Consider the following 22187-nt stretch of genomic DNA (forward strand, 5'->3'; position numbering starts at 1 on the left):
TTTTTATATAGAGATGATCTTCCAATGAAGATTATAAGAGATTAATCAGTTTTGACTATGAAAATTCTACGGTGAAGATACGTTATTTGCAAGTAAGGGAATGCAAGTATTATTATGGTAGCAAAAATATGTCATCTTCAATCTTGACGAATTTGTACCTACAAAACAATTAACATCTTTGATCAAAGACCACACGAGGTGGGGGAGAGTTTGGCTAATGGATCTCCGATGCCTAAGTCAGTATCTTTAAAAAGAGTGAGTATTTAGGACTTGTATGTGTAGCAAAAGCTTACCAAAATTTGGTAGAGATGGAAAGTATGTTTGTCTATGTGTTAGTTTTATGTGTTTAAATAGTTTTATTAATTTATAAAAGTACAAGAAGGATATTGGTTTGATAATTCATACCTCCAATCTAAATAATAGGAGTGCAACTTGGGTTGGGTTAACACGAATCGCCCATGCCTAATTCGATTTCAAAACAGATCGGGCGGGTTGGAATTTAGTAGAAACCCGTCCAAACTTCACCCGACCATTTATTGGGTTAGGTTTAGTTGATGTCTTGTCCACCAATTTTAACCCAACCCAGATTTCTAACCCGAACTCTATCATGTTCATATTACCCAATCCGCTTTGTAGTATATAAGTTAGGTACATGTTTTGTTTGGGATGACCATGAATAAGATCTTTTGTTGTTTTTTATTTGAACAATGAGTCATGATGTTGCTTTTACATTCTTTTAGTTGAAACTTTAGTATTCTTTTGTAATTTTATTTTGAACTTCGCATGGTTGAAATATTGGATTTGGTCTCCACAATATTTGGTTTTCTTTTGTGTGGATGATGTGTAAAATTGAATTTTAACTAGTATTAACGTTGTATGGTTCAAAATTTTAAAATCTTACAAAATAAGGTGTTATAAGATTGAACTTGATAAAGTTGGGCAAACCCCAACACAACCAAGTAAACCCGAACCCAATTGAAGCCCGAACCCGAATAAACCCGCATGAACTTGAACCCAACCCAAACGTGAAATGCAAATGTTGGATTAGGGTTGGGTTGGCCATCCAACACGCCCAAGTTGCACCCGTACTAAACATAATGATACTCTTACCTGATTGATTAAACATCTTTGACTTCATCTGAAATTTATTTTTGACGGTCTCCTTGAGTACATGAACCATGTTCGATAAATTGGACATTTAGTAGGGTCCACTTCGTAATTTACTTTAACGATCCAAATCGTTTATATTTTAGTATATCATTTATAGATCATTGGTGCAGAAAATTAGACAAATCCAAAACCATTAAGACATTAATTTAGAGTGAAGAAATTGGACAAATATAGTTCTACAAAAAAATGTTAGGAGTATAAGATCAATGGTTGAGCTATTTGACAAGTGTCATTAGATTACATAGGCAGCTATAATTGTTGTAATGGTCGCTTATCTTGTAAGCTGTCATAGTTAGGACAATATATACTAAGCTTGTAAGAAAATATGAATTAGTTAATGAAACAATACAATTGAGCTCTTTCTTCCTCTCTAAGTAATCGTACGATCTCTCTGTCTGTTCTTCATTCCTCTCTAAGGTTCTGCGTTCTACATTTGATTGATCTTGGTTTACAAGAAACAATAAATTTAATTTAACAGTCGTATGATTTTGAATTTGAGTGATTTTCTGTAGACATAATCTATGAGGTAAGACGTAAAAGATAAACGGTTGGATAATTGAAATACTTTACAGAGTGAGCTTCACAAAAATATGTGTCCAATACATGTCAAAAGCATGTGCCACGGGATCCTAATAACCCTATATATAAGTAACTAAATGATAAAGTTTCTTGACAACCAGTCAACTGTACATAGTCTAATTACTAATTATTTATACTATGATAGTATCCAAAATGAGTGAGAGAATAAGAACAAAATCAATCAATTGCAACTTTCATCATCACTCCGCGTTTAGTCAAGGACAAACATCCTGTAGTTACTTATGTTATTGCTGAAGTCGCACGGCATAGGAATCATCTATGCTTGTGAGTCAATCCAAGCAAAAACTTATACTTGTGGTGGGCTTTTTGTGGTTGGCGTTTTGTGCTTGCAGGATCGCTTACAAAAAAAAACATTACCACAAGCTAAAAGTTTCTCCCAAAATTATTACCTGATGAAGATTTAATGTAATCGATCACCAAAACATAATCACCAGTCACACAAGCTAAAAACTCAAAACCCCATAACATCATTTGGTCATTAGTTAGCCCTATTTTGAATGCATGCCCCTATGAATTGCAGTGAAAAAAAATAAAAAATAAAAAAAAACACCACGTGAAACATGTTTCAGGTACACGTAAATATTTTTCTATAAGCTAAAGTATAACTTTCATGTAACGATGATGTACTCCCCCCATGCATGAGTGGGAGTGAGAGTGGGATAGAGGTGAAACATCACTGTTATAGATGTGCCCTTAACTCATGAAAATTTTCACATGTCAATTTTTATTTTATCAAAGGCGGTGTAAACTTAAACCTGATTCTTTCTCTTAAATGTATATTGACAGGTAATGTGTGTGGATTCTCAGTTGCCCAGTTTGTAGTAGGAGACAAAGGTACAAGTCCATGGTTAAAAAGATCCAACAAAATCTAAATTGTAGTACAAGTATAGAGATTATAATTTCAAAATAGTGGTATAACTCAGCATTCAGCACAAATGAGCATTGACAATCTTGATTGTGAATGTTGGTTGGTAAAGATGATTAATCATTAAACTCAAAGTCAATAACAATTACATAATAGAACAATTGGTTTCTTGTGGATATTGATCATGAACTACGTGATGGTGTGGAGGATGTTGTGGATATTGGATATAGCTTGATGTCCAAGTTATTGGATAAGTAGTTGGCTTTTTCTCGTCGGTTTTTCCTTTAACTTCTTCAACACTTAGTATGGTGGCATGTCCAAGCTTCTTCCTCAACGACATGGTCAATCTCATGGAATCAACTCCATCTCCAATCACCTCCAGTTGCTCTTTCTCCGCATCTATCGACACTTTGCTCACGCCTGCTTACATGATCGATCATATGTTAATATTCATTAGTTAAGATAAAAATGATTATATTGTTCCCAAAGAATATATAAAAAAATAACATAAGAGTGCCTAAATCATGTCCCGGTCATAGAAGGACAAGCATACCCCGAATTGTATTTTGGCCCTCTAATATACATATTTTAATGTATAGCTGGGCCACATGGGTTCCAAAAAGATTAGCTTGGCGAAAAGGCTTGCTATATTTGCCAAGCCTGTAGCCCTTCGGCCTGCTGATCACTAGATGCAGCCTACTTTTAACCTGCTTGCTGGAGATGGCTTTTAGATATTTTATGGACTAAAAGATCCCTTTAGATCGTGGATGAGGATGGCCTTAAGTTTAAAGATCGGTGCATATATTTTGCATACCTTTAGCGACTGCAGCAATCTTCAAGGCCTTGGTTCTGAGTTTTTCAGAGCTCAAGTGCCCCTTCATAACAATCTTTTGCTGCACCATTGTATAAAAGGCTAGCTTGTTTTTCGTACGGAAACTCTATATTCTACTAATCGATGAATTTTTGTTGAGTGTTCCTAGTGCTTGAGCACTTTAGAGGTCAATAAAAAGTAGCAAAAAGCTATGCTGTATTTATAGGAGCTTCGAATCATTACCTGCTGTTGACTAATCTCAACTGCAGACGAGATATTCCCACAGCTTACAAGCCTAGGTTTCCACACGCTTGGTCAAAGCCACCGTAGATTACTCAAATTCTTTAGTAAGACCCAGTCGATTCTACTTTGATTTGATTAAAATTATTAGTTGGAAATTAATCTTTCATTTACTTTACGTGAAATACACATAGCAGCTAGCTAGCTAGCTGTAGAAGCTTCTTGTGATTCCAGAATGAATAAAGTGAACTTCATGACACGAATCATATATATGTGCAAGCCTTTAAATTACGCCTTTTTTTTTAATTGATTATTACACAAAGTATTACAAACGATGTCACATCCCGGCCCTGGCGGGACCACTTCCCAGGCCCGACTCCACCATCGTAGCCCGATATTGTCCGCTTTGGGCTTACCATTCCCTCATGGTTTTGTCTTTCGAAACTCACGAGCAACTTCCCAGTAGGTCACCTATCATGGGATTGCTCTAGCCCCCTTCTCGCTTAACTTCGGAGTTCCTACGGAATCCGAAGCCAGTGAGCTCCCAAAAGGCCTCGTGCTAGGTAGGGATGAGAATATACATATAAGGATCACACCCCTGGGCGATGTGAGATGTCACAATCCACCCCCCTTAGGGGCCCAACGTCCTCGTCGGCACACACGTGACCAGGGTTAGGCTTTGATACCAAATGTCACATCCCGGCCCGGGGTAGATCACTTCCCTGGCCCGCTCCACCACCGTAGCACGATATTGTCCGCTTTAGGCTTACCATTCCCTCACGGTTTTGTTTTTGGGAACTCACGAGCAACTTCCCAGTGGGTCACCCATCATGGGATTGCTCTAGCCCCCTTCTCGCTTAACTTCGAAGTTCCTACGGAACCCATAGCCAGTGAACTCCCAAAAGGCCTCGTGCTAGGTAGAGATGGGAATATACATATAAGGATCACTCCCATGGGTGATGTGGGATCTTACAATCCACCTCCCTTAGCTGCCCGACGTCCTCGTTGGCACACCACGGCCAGGGTTAGGCTCTGATACCAAATTGTCACATCCCGGCCCGGAGGGGACCACTTCCCGGGCCCACTCGACCACCGTAGCACGATATTGTCCTCTTTGGGCCCCGATGACGCCTTCACGGTTTTGTTTCTGGGAACTCACACGAGAATTTCCCAATAGGTCACCTATCCTAGGAGTGCTCTCGTGCGCCCTTCTCGCTTAACTTCGAAGTTCCTACGGAACCCAAAGCCAGTGAGCTCCCAAAAGGCCTCGTGCTAGGTAGGGATGAGAATATACATATAAGGATCACTCCCTTGCAAAGTCATGTTTAGCTTTGGGCTCAATACTTACAGACAATTTTATATAACATTAAAAAGCAGGGTGCTCATGACTTGCGCATATTAACTTCAGAGTTAAAAGTAGGATCCCCACCTTTGAAGATACAAAAATTGGTTTTATGATTAATCCACGTGACACCATATGATTGTATCCATGTGACTCACTCGTTTGCCACATAAGCATATTAACAGAGAATTTAATGAAAATGTAACAAAATGATTGAATTGATTTGCGGTCCATTTTTAGGGATCAAATTGATGGATTTTTAATTTCAAAAATCATTTTGATAGGAACAAGGTTCTAAAAATTGCTAGGCATTAGTCGGGCGGCAGGCAGGGGCCTAGCGCCTAGGCGGCCTAGGCGGATTTATGTAAATTTATTATATATCTTGTAAATAAGTGTCTATTTACACCTAAAAAAAAATATATTTGTATGAATAATAAAAGAATGATAAAATGAAAAAATAGAAGTAGAAAAATACACAAATTATATCATTAGTATGTTGATGAATTTGATGGAATAAGATACAAGTTCAAATGATACAAATTTGTAGTACTTTAGGAAATTTTTTCAAAGATGATATGAATTTATAGTGCATTTAAAGAAGAATAAATGTGCCAAATATATGTTTAGAAATCATTTAATCTTTGAAAACAAAGTATTTGACAACAAAAGAAAGTATTTAATCAACAATTTAAAATAAGGGAGTTTTAACGAAAAGCTTACGGTATTGTTTACTTTAACGAAGAACGATATTTTTACACTAAAAAGTCAATCCTGGTACTATTCACTTTACTCTTTATTTTGTCCTTATTATTAAAATTCAAAGTTTTCAAGTTTTTTTCATTAGTTTTCCTTTAAAATATTTACATAAAAAAAAATGGAGGGTGGGAAACCAAGATACATATAAGGGAGGGAGGTGGGGCACCATTGTGCTAGCTATACGCATGTACCCTCCATTTTCTCTCTTCTTCTTCTTCCTCTCGTCTTCCTCGCTGGAATTCAAAACCCACTAACTGTGCAGCTATGCTCTGCATTCCTCCTTCCGCATTTTGAAAACAGAAAAAGGCAATGAAATGCCAAGACCGCCTAGGCCATCCAATCGCCCACCTAGGCCGCCCAAGCGCCGCCCCGGACCACCTCGGCTCCCGCTTGATCCCTTCCTAGATTTTCCTCCCGACTATAGGTTAATCACAGCGGTTGACCACTGCCTAGAGCCTAGGCCGATTTTTAGAACACTGGATAGGAAGGTCCAATTTCAAAGACCAAACCGTGATAAAAACCCTACATATAATTTAGTTTAACATTTGGTTGTTTAATTGGAGATAGCATAATAACAGAAAAGATCAATTAAACAATAGATAAAGAGAAAAGATCAATTAACCAATAGATAAAGAGATAAGATCAGTTAAACAGTAGCTTACTTGACATGTGGATCGGGTGCCTATGATTGAACTATTCTACCTCGATTGTAACCTCACTTTGAGGCCACAAGAGTAGTGCATGGCAACGATTGAACTATTCTACCTAGCTTTGTCGGGTGGTGGGGGCCGGAGGTCACAAGAGTAGGACATGGCTATGATTGAACTATTCTATCTAGCTTTGTGTGTGTGTGTGTGTGTGGGGAGGGGGGATGTGGGAGTGAGGTCACAAGAGTAGTACATGGTGAGGTCACAAGAGTAGTACATGGTGTAGATTAACTTGAGACTTGGGTTGTCTGCCCTCCCCATTCCATACATTTTCCATCCCCTCTTATTTCTGTGGTCACGGTTAAGTTACGTCAATATTTCACATTTTCATTGTTTTTGGTCTTATTATTTCTATAAAAAAAATCAATATAAAATGTTGATGTGACTTAACCGTGACCACAAAAATAGGTGAGGATGGGAAGGGTATGGGATGGGGGAGGGCAGACAATCCAGGTCCATTAACTTGGCCATCTTTCGATGATTCCCTGCATGGTGTAGATTAGTTTGGCCATCTTTCGATGAATTCCCTGTAAAGTACGTAGAGGGAGAATAATGTTACGCAAATTGAAAGTCGAATTTGAAATTAAGTTTAAGCTTTTACCCGGTTCAAAAAAAAAAGTTTATTATTTTATAATAGAAAAATGTTAGAGAAACGACAGTTTTATTTCATTTTTTAAAAAGATGATCAACCGGTGGCTTTGTCACAACAGTCTACTCTTTCGAGGGCCGAGAAGACTTACATAGGCATTTTAGTCTCCCCTGGCCACCATCTTGTGATTCACCTAGCTCCAGGAATCAAACCCAAGACATATGCCGTGTAGAATTCGTCTCCAACCACTGGACCACCTAGACAGTTTTAGACTACAATGATTCACTATCTGATGTGGCAAGTAATAAGTTTTCGTATGTGTAATGTACATAAAATTAAGTTGCCTCCAATGGTTCTTTCGCAATGAAACCTTCAGTCCCATAATCAAAAGCAAAACGAAATCATCTCTTGGATATAATAAAGTTGTGTCATCACCACATTTCTACTCTTGTGGTGAAATTACACCCTAATTTGTTATTGAGTTGGAGTCATAACTTTCGAGCCTTCTTCTTTAGTATTCTACCTAGTCAGCTCAATTCTTTGATCTTCCCTATCCTTTTTCTTTTCCTGGTTTGATGATGAAATAAAACAATAATATGGGTGCATCATCTTCAATGATCAATTTCTTACTTTACAAAGAATCTTGCGTATACATTAAATAAGGTAGATGGCCTGATCGGCCACCACTGATCTATACTCAAGATCACAAAAGTCACCGTAACAAGCGAGTCCACATCACTCATAAAGCTAGACAACACCCACAACATATCTTGGCTAGAATGTATTAATGTATTTTGGCTGCTTCATCAATGGAATAACTCATTTTTTATGGAAAAATAAAAGAAACGGACCCCTAGAAGATTGGTTGAACCTTCGACCTTGTGGTTAACAGCCACCCACACGCGGAGAAATCTTAGGTGGACAGGACCAATTTTGTAGAGAAATCAAGAAATAGAGATAATTTAAGTGCGTTGACACCCTGATTAACCATGCATCCACACATGCTGCTATATAATCATACTTTCACCCATTTATTGGTCGAAAATTAGTATGGATCAGTACAAGTACATAATTAAAGGCAACTCATATAAATGACGGTCTCTTTGTCATAAAAGTGTTTCTGATAAAAGCACTTATGAAAAAGTGTTTCTGACAAACTTGTTATGATCAGAAGTGTTTCCTAGTACCTGAGCAATTCCATATGGGTTAGGAAACACATGAAAAAGGCACAAGCAGAAACACAAACAAAATTTCAAAGAGACAAGCAATTGATATAAAAATATTTCTTATGAACTTTAGATCCATGCATCTACAAGGGAAAAGAGAAAATGAAAATGATCATAATCAAGTTCAACTTATTCATGTCATACGCAATTACATTATGGAGCAAGTGGTTGGTTCTGGATATTCATGAACCAGTTCACAGTACATTGGACGAAACTGGGTAGCGCAACACCTTTGAACACAGCTTGGTGAAGGAGCTGGAGTAGGTGGAGGAGCTGGAGGTGGCTTTTTCTCAGTTTTATCTGCCGGCTTCACTACTTCAACTTTGACTAGGGTGCAGGAACAGCCGAACTTTTTCCTCAATGACCTCATCAAGCAGACCGAGTCTACACCATCCCCGATCACCGCCACATGATCTTTGTTTGCTCCTTCTATCGACACTTTACTAACACCTGCTTTCATTAATTATGATACCCTTTAATAACCATGCCAACTATAATTAACAATGAAATCGTTGAAAGAAAATTTGAATCATGATAATATCAAAAGGCACATACCGTGTGCAGCAGCTGCAATCTTCAAGGCCTTGGTTCTGCATTTGTCGCAGTGCATTGATACCTTCACAACGATCTTCATTTGCTGCACCATCAATTTGTACAAAAGATGTATAAACAACATGATCAATTTATACATTTAATTAATGTCAGCTAATTTAAGAAAACCTTCCCGCCTTATTAATTAGTTTCAGTTGGATTAAAAGAAAAAAGTTATATAACTGCAACAAGATGCAAGAGTAGTAAAATATATACATATATGAAAAGGCTTACCGGCGACATTTTGGAGAGAATGTTGTGTGAAATATGGAAGTTAAAGTTTTTGGGATGGAAACCCTATGAATCAGCGAAAGTAGAACTCTATATCGATTACCTTGCTACTTATAGAAGATAGGATCCCCTTTAATATTTTTCTTGACTTGTATTACAAGTCCATGCATGCCTACCCTGCACCAATCACATGAGATCTTACCTTTCTTTTTCTTTTCTTTTTTAGTGAAAAATATGAGATCGCATATATCTTACAGACAAGATTTTTTTTATTGTTTATAAAAAAAGTCACGTCTGAAGAGAGAGTGAAAAAAGTCTTATTGGCGGTATGAATTCTAAAACACCACTGTGCTCAGTTTTGCGCCAAACCCTTCATTAGCTCCAAATATCATGTCTTAATGTTGAAAAATGTTCCAAATTTGCATAACTGTTGGTACACCTAATAGTTAATAAAAACATAAAATAAAAGATGAGTAATATAGCTACTACTGTACTAGCTAGCAACCGCATGTGTGGCTGATGCTTAAAAAAAAAAAAAAAATACTAGCTAGCAACTGAACTTCAAGAAAATTAATCAAAACATTTTGAAGAACACGATTCGACCACTGAAAAGTTATCCACATGCCTTACACTCTGAAGCACCCCACGTAGCTATAATTAATCCACTTGATCTATATCATAACGATAACGAAATTTAGTATTACTGGAGACAATTATATTTTCATATCCAGAATTTGAACGCATACTAATATGTTTCATCCAATCTGCATTAGCTAATAGATTAATAATTTCTATTGGCCAAAAAGCATATTGTTTGAGGATCAATTAGACTCATGCAGACATGTCAAAATTATTTAAACTGAAAACACACTCAGAAATTTATTTAGATTAATACATCTTCCAAATTATACACAGTAATTCACGGATATTTATGAAAGCAATATTTAATTCTCACAATTCATCTTTGTTCATTGTGTAATGACCCACAAAAAACTACGGTTTTTATAATTTTAAAATATTGTGAGATCTCACATCGACCAACAGAAAACAGGTGATGTGCCCTATATGTACACACTGAAAAATTTATTTAGATTTAATACATCGTCAAAAGTTACTGAAAGAAAATCTATTACTACTCCAATATAATACAGAAATACCAAATTCAATAATTTCAATGGTTATTCAAATTCAATAACTTTAGAATACAAGGAAAACTAATGAAAAGGGCTTGAAAACTTTGAGTTTTAATGATGACGACAAAATAAAGGATAGAATGAATAGTACGAGGTTTGACTTTTTAATGTAAAAATATGATTTTTCGTTAAAGTGAACAGTACCATGGGTCTTTCGTTAAAACTTCCTAAAATATAAGAATACTAAATTCAACGTTTGTAGCCTAAAAAACCAGAGGAACAGTATTCGTGAGAATTGATGACTACCTATTTGAAAAATGTACCTGAAGATTGAATTTCATCAAATAAATCATAAAAATGCAGAAAATTAGTAAACCCAAAATTATAAATTGTTACATCATCCATTTTAGTCATGCATAAATACACCATCACACATAACAAATTTGCCTATATGACAATGATACACAATGTAATTGTTCAGATTCATGCGTAAATACCTTTATCACGTTATGATGTTTGCTTGTTGAATTTGCCCCTGGAGTCCTGACTAATGTGATCTCCTTCAGTGGCGCATGAGCTCTTTTCTCCAAAGTTGCTTCCTTCAAAAAACCCAAAACATATCACATAAAGCATCAACGCTATTACTGCTTATTAAAGAAATTAGTCACAACAGGTATCATATACATCAGTTCTAAACCTAAAAGGCATCGGATTTGTAAGCTTTGGTTTCCTATACTTCTCCCACTGAGCATTGCTGGCAATAGATGTGGAGTTTTCTTTCTAAATCTTATCTGCTTGATTGACCTGCATCGTTGTTCAAGCATTAAAAGGCATAAAAAACCATAAGGGAGAAATGAACAAACATAAACACTCCGAAGATATGTCATTCTCATATATTTGTAGCCTTCTTCAAGGCTTGGAATTATATAACTATTTTTTCCCTAATAGTTCTTATTTATACTTTTACTGGATTTGCATCACTTCTTTTACATTAATAAAAGAAAATGGACAGTTTCGAAAAACCTCAGAGCCAGTACCAATGAGCTTAAACATAACAGATAAGAGCTAATGAGATAGAGCTAAGCTACTTCACCTCTTCCATAATTCCAAGTCTCCATCCAAGCCTAGACATCCAGACATTGCCCAGATAGGTGTCGCATCTTGACCTGCAAGATTTACACATAATTGCAAAATTGGAAGAGGTTTAAACATGAACAGATTGTAAAACGCAAAACTTTATAGCACCAAATTGCGTTGCAAGCAAGCACCAACCAAAAACATCAGCAGCATCTGGTTGAAAAAATTCAGATCTTTAAATAACTGAAAATTCAGTTTTATGGAATAAGATGGGAAAATCAGAATTCTCCACGGATAATGCCAACTTTATTCTCTGCTGTTTGGTGAAATCTACAGAACAGAGAAAAATATTTAAAAAAAAAACCGAGAGGATTTATAGAGCTACCCTGAATTTAAGTGACTGCCCAGCTCTCATTCAACTCTCAGAAAGAACCCAAAATGGTGAAAAGTTATTGACCAAGGGAGTGAGAGAAATGTGAAGAGAGAAGAAAGAAGCCAAACAACAGAAAGTCCCATAGAGTGATCCAATTCAAGTTCAAGGGATTAAATCTGCAACCAAAATCAATAACAAAGCAACCCATAAAGTTATGAAACTAATCCTATGTATTTGAAACTATTTAACAATTTTTACCTTGAGTTTCGAAAATATAGAATCCAATCAAATTAAAATCCATAGTATGAAATTAAGAATCTCAATTAAACAAAAACTACCTAATTAATTGGATATCCTGGCGAGTACTGCATGTTTCATTACAGAAAAGTGGTAGTTGAAAAACCTCATATTTAAGAACTGAACTGAGGAGCTGGTTTACGTTGTGAAAGTAAAGCGACAAGTAACTTCTCCATTTCGAGATCAGCAGATCAGAGTTTGGAGCTGTCAGATTCTCTCTGTCTCAATCAACCAAGTTCTCCATTTCAAATTCATTGAATACGAATTCAAAAACTAAAACTCTTTTAATTTTCCGTGTGTATTCAATGATTTGCTTCCTGTAAAAATAGGAAATATGGAATAATTATTTGGCAATGGAATCATATATAGAGCTAGAAGAGGAAGTAAAGAAGATATGTCAAAGCAAATTAAGAGATCATCATATTACAAAAGCTACAATGGTAAATTAAGAGATCATCATATTTAGAAACAGAGACACGTATAAAGCCGCAAAAAAATTATTATTACCGACAAAATACTGGAAAATCTAAAGGCTAGGGATTTTCACTTTCTTAGCGAAAAAAATAATTCAAAAAAATAAATTGTTTCTGAGTGAGATAACCCAAAATCATCTTCGACAGCAAAGAAACAATGGATTGAGAAATCATACCTTAATGGGAGACCAGTGTTTAACAAACAGTATTTTAGGCAAAAATGAGTTTTAGTTATGTATCAGTATTCAAAATTATGTAAATTTTTTTACAGAGTCAAGAAAATATAATATAGAACTGTTAAATTGAAATCGTAAACCCAAAACCCAATCAAATTAAAATCCCTAAAATCAAATTTAAGAATCCCAATTAAACAAAAATTGATCTAATTAATTGGATATCCTGGCAAGTATTACTCAAATGTTTCGTTTCAAAAAAGAGGTAGCTGAGAAACCCCATACCTGAAAACTGGACTCAAAAGCTGGATTATGCTGCGGAATTGAAGTGAGAAGTTACTTCTCCGTTTTAAGGTCTGCAAATCACAGTTTGCAGCTGTCCTGATTCATACCATTTTAAATTTTACATTTGTTTCAATCTGTATCATGTGTCTATGAACATTTAGTTGTAATGATAAAAGTCAAATCTCTCCTACGTATAAAAAGGTTGAGTAAGCAGCCAAAACAACAGGGCAATCAAGCAAGTGGTCGCAGGTACACAAAGTAATTTATACGTAAGCAGCGAACGTATATATACATCTCAAAATGAAAATTTCACCTGGTGATCCAACCTATTAGCATCAAAGTAAACTTCAACTCTGCATTCCAACCGTCTCATTCTTTCTTCCTGCTAGTTTTCAAACAAATCTGTAGAGTAGAGTGAATGAGTAAAACTATAGATTACCACAATCAAAAAACAATTAGAAGTAAGATATACATGAATAATTAGGAGTATATATATGTACAATGGATGAATAATGAATATGTGATATTTACCAACAAACTAAGATAAAGAGTTCATTTTACGATAATTATTCATAAGCAATATCCTTACTGCATTGTTGGTTAGAAGAAAAAAAAAAAAGAAAATAACGATTAACATTATTTGCAATTCTTACTGTTTTTACCTAATCATTTGCAGGATGCATAAGGGGAAAAAAAAACTTTTTTACTTCTTCCCGTCGCATAAATTTGGATTTCACCTCATCCAAACAAACGAACAATCATTGTTATATTTTTTTCAATATGTAATACCAATTTGAAAAAGAAAAAGATAATCTAGTTGACAAGTTTAAATTCAATTTTTATATTTCAATATATTTGTTTGTCAAACTCAGTGATCAAACTTTACACTCATGCTTTCCAAAAAGAAAAAAGAAAAAACGAAGAAGAATTGAAAGTAAAAATGTGAAATTGTAACCTATGACAATAAGATCAGCTAGCAAAACAACAAATTTGATTTCAGCTTTTTATGGTATTGAAATAGAAAACTTTCTCTGCTAAGTTTTCTGATTGTATTGAATAATAAAATCAGTTACACAGATGTGAATATATATATAGCCTTAGCTGCCTTAGGCTAGTTACAAGAATACCCTCAACTATCTTAACTAATTACAGTAACTAACAGAACTGATTACATTTAGCTTTATCATACTATTTAACAGTAACTACATTGGATGACTTGTCATTTGCCCTATTACACCCCCTCAAGCTAAAGGAGGAATCAGTGAGGATTCCAATTGGAAGCTTGGAACAGAAAAAAGAGAACCTGCTCTTAGACAAAGATTTGGTGTGAAGATCAGCCAATTGGTCTTCACTACAAACATATTGAACTTTGATGAGATTTGCATGAACCAACTCCCGGATATAGTGATAGTCAATCTCAACATGCTTGGTTCGAGCATGAAAAATAGGATTAGAGGCTAAAGAGATTGCAGAGATATTATCACACCATAGGGTAGGTAGAGTAGGAAGAGGGAAATGAAGATCTTTGAGAATTTTGCAAACCCAAGTGAGTTCTGCTGCAGTTGAGCTAAAGAACGATATTCAACTTCTATAGAGGAACGAGCAACAGTGCTTTGTTTCTTTGCACTCCCAACTGATGAGATTAGAGCCAAGAAAAACACAATATCCACTGGTGGACCGCCTGTCAAATGTGCAGCCAGCCCAATCAACATCAGAGTAAGCTGAAAGAGTGATGGGACCTTTAGTAAACCATAAACCATGAGAAATAGAACCTTTAAGAAATCTGAGAACCCTTTTTGCTGCTTGAAGGTGTTGTTCTCTTGGAGCATGCATAAACTGACATATCTGATTAACAGCAAATGCAAGATCCGGTTGAGTCCAAGTGAGATGTAATCCACCAACTATGGAACGATATTCAGTGGGATTGGATAAGAGAGGCCCACTGTGGTCCAGCTTCTGAGACCCGAGAGGAGTGCAACAAGGTTTGGCACCTTCCATATTTGTTTTCTTGAGGAGATCAAGTAAGTACTTGGTCTGATGGAGAAAGAGGCCATTGGGAGATCTGTGAACTTCCAATCCCAAGAAACAGTGTAAAGGACCAAGATCTTTCACTGGAAACTGAGTGCTAAGTTGCTGGATAAACTGTTGACAGAGTTGAGAATTGGGGCCAGTAACTAGAATATCATCCACATAAACAAGAACAATGACTAACTGAGGTCCATGAAGGACAAACAAAGAAGCATCAGATTGGGATTGGTGAAACCCAAGTGTATGAAGGGCTTGAAACAATTTATCAAACCAAGCTCGAGGAGCTTGTTTCAAACCATATAAGGATTTCTTCAGCTTGCAAACAAAATGGGAAGAGTTGGAATCAAGAAAACCTGGGGGCTGTTGCATGTAAACATCCTCCTTTAAGTCTCCATGAAGAAAGGCATTGCTAATGTCTAATTGATTCAAGAACCAATTATATTGGACAGCAAGTGTAAAAAGAATTCGAATGGTAACGGGTTTAGCAACAGGACTGAAGGTTTCTTGAAAGTCAACTCCTTCTTGCTGATGAAATCCCTTTGCCACCAAGCGGGCTTTGTGTTTGTCAAGAGTGCCATCAGGATTTTTCTTGACCCGGAAAACCCATTTACAACCAACTACATTCTGAGAAGGATGAGGAGGAACAAGAGACCAAGTGCCTGTGGAGATTAAAGCATTATATTCAGCTTGCATGGCAGCTCTCCAGTGAGCATGCTTTGATGCTTCCAAATAAGTACTAGGAACAAAGTCAAGATCAACAAGAAGTGGATGTTTGGTTGCTGAATAAGCTCGAGACTTGTATATTCCAGCCTTAGATCTTGTAATCATAGGATCTGTATTCTCAGAAATTGGTGGATGACTTGGCTGAATAGGCACGAGAGAAGAATTACTGAGAGAGACAGAACTGGAAGAACTGAGCGAATGATCCACTGACTGAGTGCATGAAGGAACTTCAGGTGGAGGTGAGATCTGAGGAATAGAAGTAGGTGCAGAAGGACATGGTGATTCTGAAGAGGTACTAGTTGTAGGAGAACTTGAGACATATTTGCGGAAGTGAAGATCCAACGATGCAGAATATGCTGGAGATGAAGTCCCTGAATTTGAATTGTGACTCAGCAGGGACTTGAATGGATAAGAGTGTTCATCAAAAACAACATGTCGAGATATGTAGATCCTATTTGTCACGGGATCAAGACACCTATAGCCTTTATGTTGTAGACTATATCCCAAAAACACACAACTTTTGCTTTTAGCTTCCAGTTTGCTGGGAATGTAAGGCTTAAGCCAGGGATAACATTGACAGCCAAAAACTTTCAGTTTAGAGTAATTTGGGTGTTGATTGAAGAGAAGTTCCCAAGGAGACTTTGTAAGACCAGAAATAGGAAGCCTATTAATAAGATATATGGCAGTGGAGAAGGCTTCAACCCAAAACACTTGAGGAACATGAGAGGCAACAAGTAATGTTCGAGCTGTCTCAACAAGATGGCGATGCTTCCTCTCTGCACAACCATTTTGTTCAGGAGTATGTGGACAACTAAATTGATGTAATATACCATATGCACGAAGAAAAGAAGCAAGGGAGTGACTGGTGAATTCAGCCCCTGAATCTGAGCGCAGAATCTTGATTTTATTGCTACTGAAGTTTTCTACATAACTTTTGAAAGTAACAAATGTAGAAAATACATCAAATTTGGACTTGAATGGAAAAAACCAACTATATTTGCTAAAGTCATCAACAAGAAGTAGGTAATACTTGAAACCACTAATAGATGTAACAGAGGCAGGTCCCCATAGATCACAACGCAGAAGTTGGAGACTTTGAGTTGTTGATGAAGAAGCCACTCCAAAAGGAAGCTTGTGGTTCTTAGCAAGTGCACAATCTGAGCAGAAAAAATCAACACTCTTCTTGCCTTGTAGTGCAAGATTATTAGTAGATATAACCCTTCTGAAAATGGAGGAAGGATGTCCAAGGCTCTTGTGCCATAGTGTGACAGGTGCTTTGATGCTAAGAAGAGCTGAGGGAGATTGATGGAGATTGGTGGAACCTTGGAGAGGATAGAAACCATCCCTAACAGGGCCATGCAAAAGCATCTTCCCCGAAATGCGATCCTTGACAGTGGATCCATAAGGGTCAAGAGTCAATGAACAGTTATTATCCTTAAGAAACTGATAAGCAGACAGGAGATTGTGTTTCATGAAAGGAACATGTAAAACATTGCTCAGTTTAAAGGAATTATGTGGAGTGTGCAGAGATGATGAACCAATATGATGAATAGACAATCCTTTACCATCGCCAATGTAGACTTTGTCCTCTCCAGTGTAGGGAGTAGGAGAAGAAATATTAGCTACATCATTGGTGATGTGGGAAGTGGCACCAGAGTCGATTAACCAGGGCTGAGATGGTTTGACTGAATGATGCGCAAACATAGCAGCAAGTTTTGCTGGAGGGATTCGACCATAGATGTCCGGATTCATACGATCAAAGCAGTCAATTGCCTCATGACTTGTAGAACCACATATTTGACAAGGAACTTTGGAGGTGGAAGAACCTTGAAAATGGCGAGATCCTTGATAATTTCGATTGCCACGATTTGTAGGGAAAGTACCACGAGAATTATGAAAATTGCGACTGTTGCGATTGGAAGAGAAATTACCTCGAGATGGCCTACCACGGTTTGAGTTAAACCGAGAAGCAGAGTGAAGGGGTTGATTTTGAGCAGCAAAAGCAGATGGAGTAGGAAGCAGGGGAGGTTGAGAGTGTACAGAAAATGCTTGAAAAGGCTCAGTAGCAGAAGGAATAATAGGCCGGCGACGAGCCATAGATAACTCTTTGGTGAGTAAGAGACCATGGAGCTCATCAAGGGAGGTAGAAGATAACCGCAACATGAGAGTAAGAGACCATGGAGTTCATCAAGGGAGGTAGAAGATAACCGCAACATGATGGAATCAATAAAAGATTCGAATTCATCAGGCAATCCATGAAGTGTAGCAGCAATTAGGTCACGATCGGACACTAAGGCACTAGCAGCTTGCAAGGAATCAGCAATTTCCTTGATTCGTTGCAGATAATCAGAGATGGATTGAGAGCCTTTCTGAATTGATTGGAGTCGCGATCGCAATTGGTGAATGTGAGCCTCTGAAACTCCACCAAAGCGCTGTTCAAGCTTTACCCAGAGCTCGCGAGAAGAAGAAACACCAACTGTGAATGGAATGATTTCTTCGGAGAGGGTAGAATTAAGCCAAATCAAAAGATTTTGATCCTTTTCATACCAATCCTCAAAGGCAAGGTTCATCGAGCGATCAGGCAAGAAAGGCGAAGGACAAATCTCAGTGCCATCAATGATACCAAGAAGTTTGTATCGGCGGAAAATGGGAGCAAACAGTGCTCGCCATGGCAAATAGTTGGATCGTTTCAGCTTGATCGGCACCATACTGCCAATGTTGTGAATCGTAAGAGAGGTATACGAGTTCAAAGGACTGGGATTAGAGGAAGAATTAGGAATTTGGACCGAAGGAGAGATAATCGGAGAAGACGATCCAGTTGGTGGCGAGTCAAATTGAGCAGCCATATCTTGAAGAGATCAAGATTCAAGAGAGATCGAAGACAAAAAGGCAAAGAATCAGAGAGAAGCGATCAAGAAACGATTGATTTGTCGAGCGGAAGAGAAGGTCGGTGCTGGGAAGCAGAATGGCGTGATACCATATTGAAATAGAAAACTTTCTCTGTAAGTTTTTTGATTGTATTGAATAATAAAATCAGTTACACAAATGTGAATATCTATAGCCTTAGCTGCCTTAGGCTAGTTACAAGAATACCCTCAACTATCTTAACTAATTACAGTAACTAACAGAACTGATTACATTTAGCTTTATCATACTATTTCACAGTAACTACATTGGATGACTTGTCATTTGCCCTATTATATGGCATAATATTAACATTAGATAATGACAATAAATATAAAAGTTTAGAGAATGAACATACCAATTGGTGGAATATAGGTGAATCATCAAAGTTTCCTAAATGCATGTGTAGAAGGATACAGATATCGCCTTCACCTTCGTTTTGAATTTCACTGAAACATAGTGCCTAATAATTGTTGCATAAATTAATTTTAAATTTTCCATCACTCGTAAATTTTAATTAAATAAAGCGAATACATAGTAATCATATCCCAATCACAGAATTAAGGATTTTCAAATGTCATAATATTTAACAACTACTATGCATGGTTCTTAAAAATATATATATAAAACTAACCTGTAAGTACAACAGCTATGAGTATAAACTAATGAACATTTCCTTTAAAGACATAGTGCGGAATAAATTCTGTCACATAACATCACTTGGGAATGGGATTTAGTTTAGAGGCAAACCTTTCCATATCAAACCCATTCATACTGATCACATGACATTAAGAAAGTTTGATATTTAGAGTATATAATTCAGTCAATTATATAGATGATATGTCAGTTCTACTCATGAAATACATGATACAGAAACCCACTTTGGTTAGATCAATGATTCCAACCACCATTAAATCTTCATAGTTTCCCAGTGTCAACCAAATTTGAAATCTCTTTTATTTTTTACACAATTCAACTTGAACCAATGTCTCTCAGTTGCAATCTCACTCAAGTCTTTCCCTCAAAACACTTCATCGTCATCGCAATTCGAACCCAATATACCAATTCAGTGCAACAAAAGCAAGAAGTGAGTTCGAAAAAGCATACCTTCACAAAGCTAAAAGCTTTTAATATTCCGCGACCTTCTTCTTCTTCTTCTTCTTCCTTCTTCCGACTATCTTCTGATTCAGGGATGGCAGTGCTGCAGCACTCATCGAGCATGCCTATTTCAGTAACCCCAAATCAGTTTTAAAAAATTTTAGGTATAAACACAAAATTGGGCATAATGAAAACTGAACCAAGGTCTGAATTGCTTACCTAAGCGAAGAGGATTTTGGAAAACGGAGCGAGGCCGCTGCGGCGTTTGACCTGGCCTGAAATTAGTTAATCACCCAGATGAAAAAAGAAATATAGAGTGAATTAAAAGATTTATCACAGAGCTTACCTCTGCAGTTGTAGCAGTCTAAAGATCCCAAAGCTTAGAGATGAGGCCTGCGTGAACTGGTGGCAGCAGTGATCGAACTTTCCAACGACCTGGCACCGGAATCTCTAATTTCAGCACCAGCTCCAACTCCCTTCCGCCACTGGGCAAGTGAGTCCGTCGGCCAAAGCACCTGCAGCTGCGGCAAAACCCCAAATTTCAACAAAAATTCGAAAATCCAGAAATTAAATAGTAAAAGGAAAGCTTCTTTGGGTCAATTGAAGAGGAAAGATCAGTACTTTTTTGGATTCGATGGTGATACCGAATGATGGGTCGAGAGAGGCAGCAATGGCGGCTTGAGCGGAGTCGGTGGCACGGTAGGTTGCTTGTAAGTCGGCTTGTCGAGCTCGGGTTTGGGTTCCGGATGTGGAGGCAGGGGACGACGGTGTTTCGACCCGGAGTAGGGGGCGTGGCGGGAGAAGTAGGGTTTGTCTCTCTTCTAGCTCATGGTGTTTAGACGAGGTGAAGAGAGGGTTTGCCATATGAGGTGAGGAGGGAGGGGGGATAGAGGAAGGAAGCGGTCGAGGATCCCACGCGTCACAAAATCGTTATTCATTTGACAGCAAAGCAAAAGGGGCAAAGTTGAAATAAAAGAAAATTGGGCGAGGACAAAATCGGAAATCCACTGTATAAGTAACAGTAATCTGAGTCTAAAAGGATACGACGGGAATTAAGTTGAAGGTTACTCTTTTAGTATATACTAGATAATAATGCCTGCGCGTTGCTGCGGGATTAGAAATCGGCTGCAATATATGAATTTGAGCTAATAATATATGTTGGGATAACATTGATTAATCTAAATAAAAATATCTCAGGATAGGAAAGATTTTTATTTGCTGCAAAAAAATTCTTATTTTGTTATTTTACAAAGGTAATTCGCTCCAACTTCCTTGCTATCATTGCTCATCTCTGCGACAACTCTTTGACATTCCAAAGAAGTAAAAACGAATGCAAAATTACCTAATCAAAATTAGAAGCAAACCGATTGAACAATGAAAACATTTGCAGACATGCCGTACAAGTATTAAATGCGAAAGGGGAACAAACCTTTTGCACGGTGGTCTTGAAGCAAGTATGCATTAACAAAATCATCAATGTGATCCTTCAAATCCTCCAAGTAAGAGCAAGCCCAGCGTGGGCTAAAGCTCGGGGGACAGGGGACAGAACAAGGGCCCGAGGCCCGGTGGATCAGCTCCAGCATGGGCAAGCCCGAGTGAAGGTGGAGGTCCGAGCTCCGGGCCCGTGGGGAATTGCCAACCCGAGAGCCTGAGGCCATGTGACGTCAGCGCTGACGTCAGCCCGGCGTCAGGCAATATTAAATTTTTTTTGTGTCAGGCGCGTGCACCCCACTCGCGCGTGGGGGCGCGTCGCTGACACAAAATCAGAAAAAAAAAAAAAAAAAAAAAAAAAAAAAAAAAAAAAAAACCTTTGTCAATTACCGTTGGGAAGCCACGTGGCTTCCTACGGTCCGTTAGATCTCAACGGTTATTTAATTTGGACTGTTCGATCTCAACGGTCAAAAAAAAATAAAAAAGTCTTATTTAATATCCACCGTTCGATCTGAGATCAACGATGGATATTAATATGCTTTATAAATAAAAAAATAAAAGAAAAAATAGTTTTAAAATTAAGAAAAGTCACCGTTGTGACACGTGGCACAATCTGGAGTGTTGGAATTCAAATTTTTTAATATCCAACAGCAGAGATTAATTAATTGAATAAAAATTTTAAAAAATTTGTAAAAAATTTAAAAAAAATTGTAAAAAATTTAAAAAAATTTGTAAAAAATCCAAAAAAATTCAAAAAAAAATCTGAAAAGTCTGAAAATCTGAAAAATCTGAAAAATCTGATAAAAATTGTAAAAAAAATTGTTTTTACTTTTCTATAAATACCTTCTCATTATCATCTACCTTACACAACAATTTCATATTTTCTCAACTGCTTTCAATCACATTCCTTTCTTTGTCTCAAAGTTTGAATCCATTTTTTTTCAACAAAATGACCACTGGTGCAGGTACGAATTGGTCGCTTATTGAAGATGTTGCGTTGTGTACTAGCTGAGTTGAAGTTACTCATAGTTCGCTTACGGGTAATGAGATGCAATTGCGAGAAA

The 22187-nt window shown here is 37.2% G+C and overlaps 2 protein-coding genes across 4 annotated transcripts; both read right to left on the bottom strand.

The window, feature by feature from the left end:
- Positions 1-2638: 2638 nt before the first annotated feature.
- LOC125470330 (heavy metal-associated isoprenylated plant protein 41-like) lies at positions 2639-3621 on the bottom strand. Its single transcript, XM_048569241.1, has 2 exons — positions 3450-3621; positions 2639-3055 (listed from the first exon to the last, which is right to left on the bottom strand). The coding sequence occupies exons 1-2, from the start codon at positions 3535-3537 to the stop codon at positions 2781-2783; spliced, it is 363 nt and encodes a 120-aa protein (XP_048425198.1). The 5' UTR covers positions 3538-3621; the 3' UTR covers positions 2639-2780.
- A 4709-nt stretch (positions 3622-8330) lies between these two features.
- Positions 8331-11399, bottom strand: LOC125470328 (heavy metal-associated isoprenylated plant protein 47-like). 3 transcript variants are annotated; one of them, XM_048569238.1, is made up of 6 exons: positions 11355-11390; positions 10959-11065; positions 10759-10860; positions 9132-9305; positions 8862-8943; positions 8331-8756 (listed from the first exon to the last, which is right to left on the bottom strand). In XM_048569238.1, exons 4-6 carry the CDS (start codon positions 9138-9140, stop codon positions 8455-8457), a joined length of 393 nt encoding a protein of 130 aa, XP_048425195.1. In that variant the 5' UTR covers positions 9141-9305; positions 10759-10860; positions 10959-11065; positions 11355-11390; the 3' UTR covers positions 8331-8454. The 3 variants fall into 3 exon arrangements, with proteins under 3 accessions (XP_048425195.1, XP_048425196.1, XP_048425194.1); XM_048569239.1 differs by having other exon boundaries at positions 10759-10856; positions 10946-11065; positions 11355-11376; XM_048569237.1 differs by lacking the exon at positions 9132-9305 and having other exon boundaries at positions 10946-11065; positions 11355-11399.
- Between the last annotated feature and the right edge of the window lie 10788 nt (positions 11400-22187).

This window comes from the organism of the source record quoted next, unplaced genomic scaffold (assembly GCF_019419815.1).
Source record: "Pyrus x bretschneideri cultivar Hongxiangsu unplaced genomic scaffold, Pyrus_bretschneideri_v1 Contig5, whole genome shotgun sequence".
In the NCBI taxonomy this organism is placed as follows: Eukaryota; Viridiplantae; Streptophyta; class Magnoliopsida; order Rosales; family Rosaceae; genus Pyrus; species Pyrus x bretschneideri.

Coding starts and splice junctions, on each gene's coding strand:
- LOC125470328 (XM_048569237.1), bottom strand. CDS start 10,969: ATGCCTTTTAGGTTTAGAACTGAT. Junction 10,861..10,945: donor CTTTTAGGTTTAGAACTGAT/GTATATGATACC, acceptor GGTTTTTTGAAG/GAAGCAACTTTGGAGAAAAG. Junction 8,944..10,758: donor AACATCATAACGTGATAAAG/GTATTTACGCAT, acceptor TTGATGGTGCAG/CAAATGAAGATCGTTGTGAA.
- LOC125470330 (XM_048569241.1), bottom strand. CDS start 3,537: ATGGTGCAGCAAAAGATTGTTATGAAGGGGCACTTGAGCTCTGAAAAA. Junction 3,056..3,449: donor GATTGCTGCAGTCGCTAAAG/GTATGCAAAATA, acceptor TCATGTAAGCAG/GCGTGAGCAAAGTGTCGATA.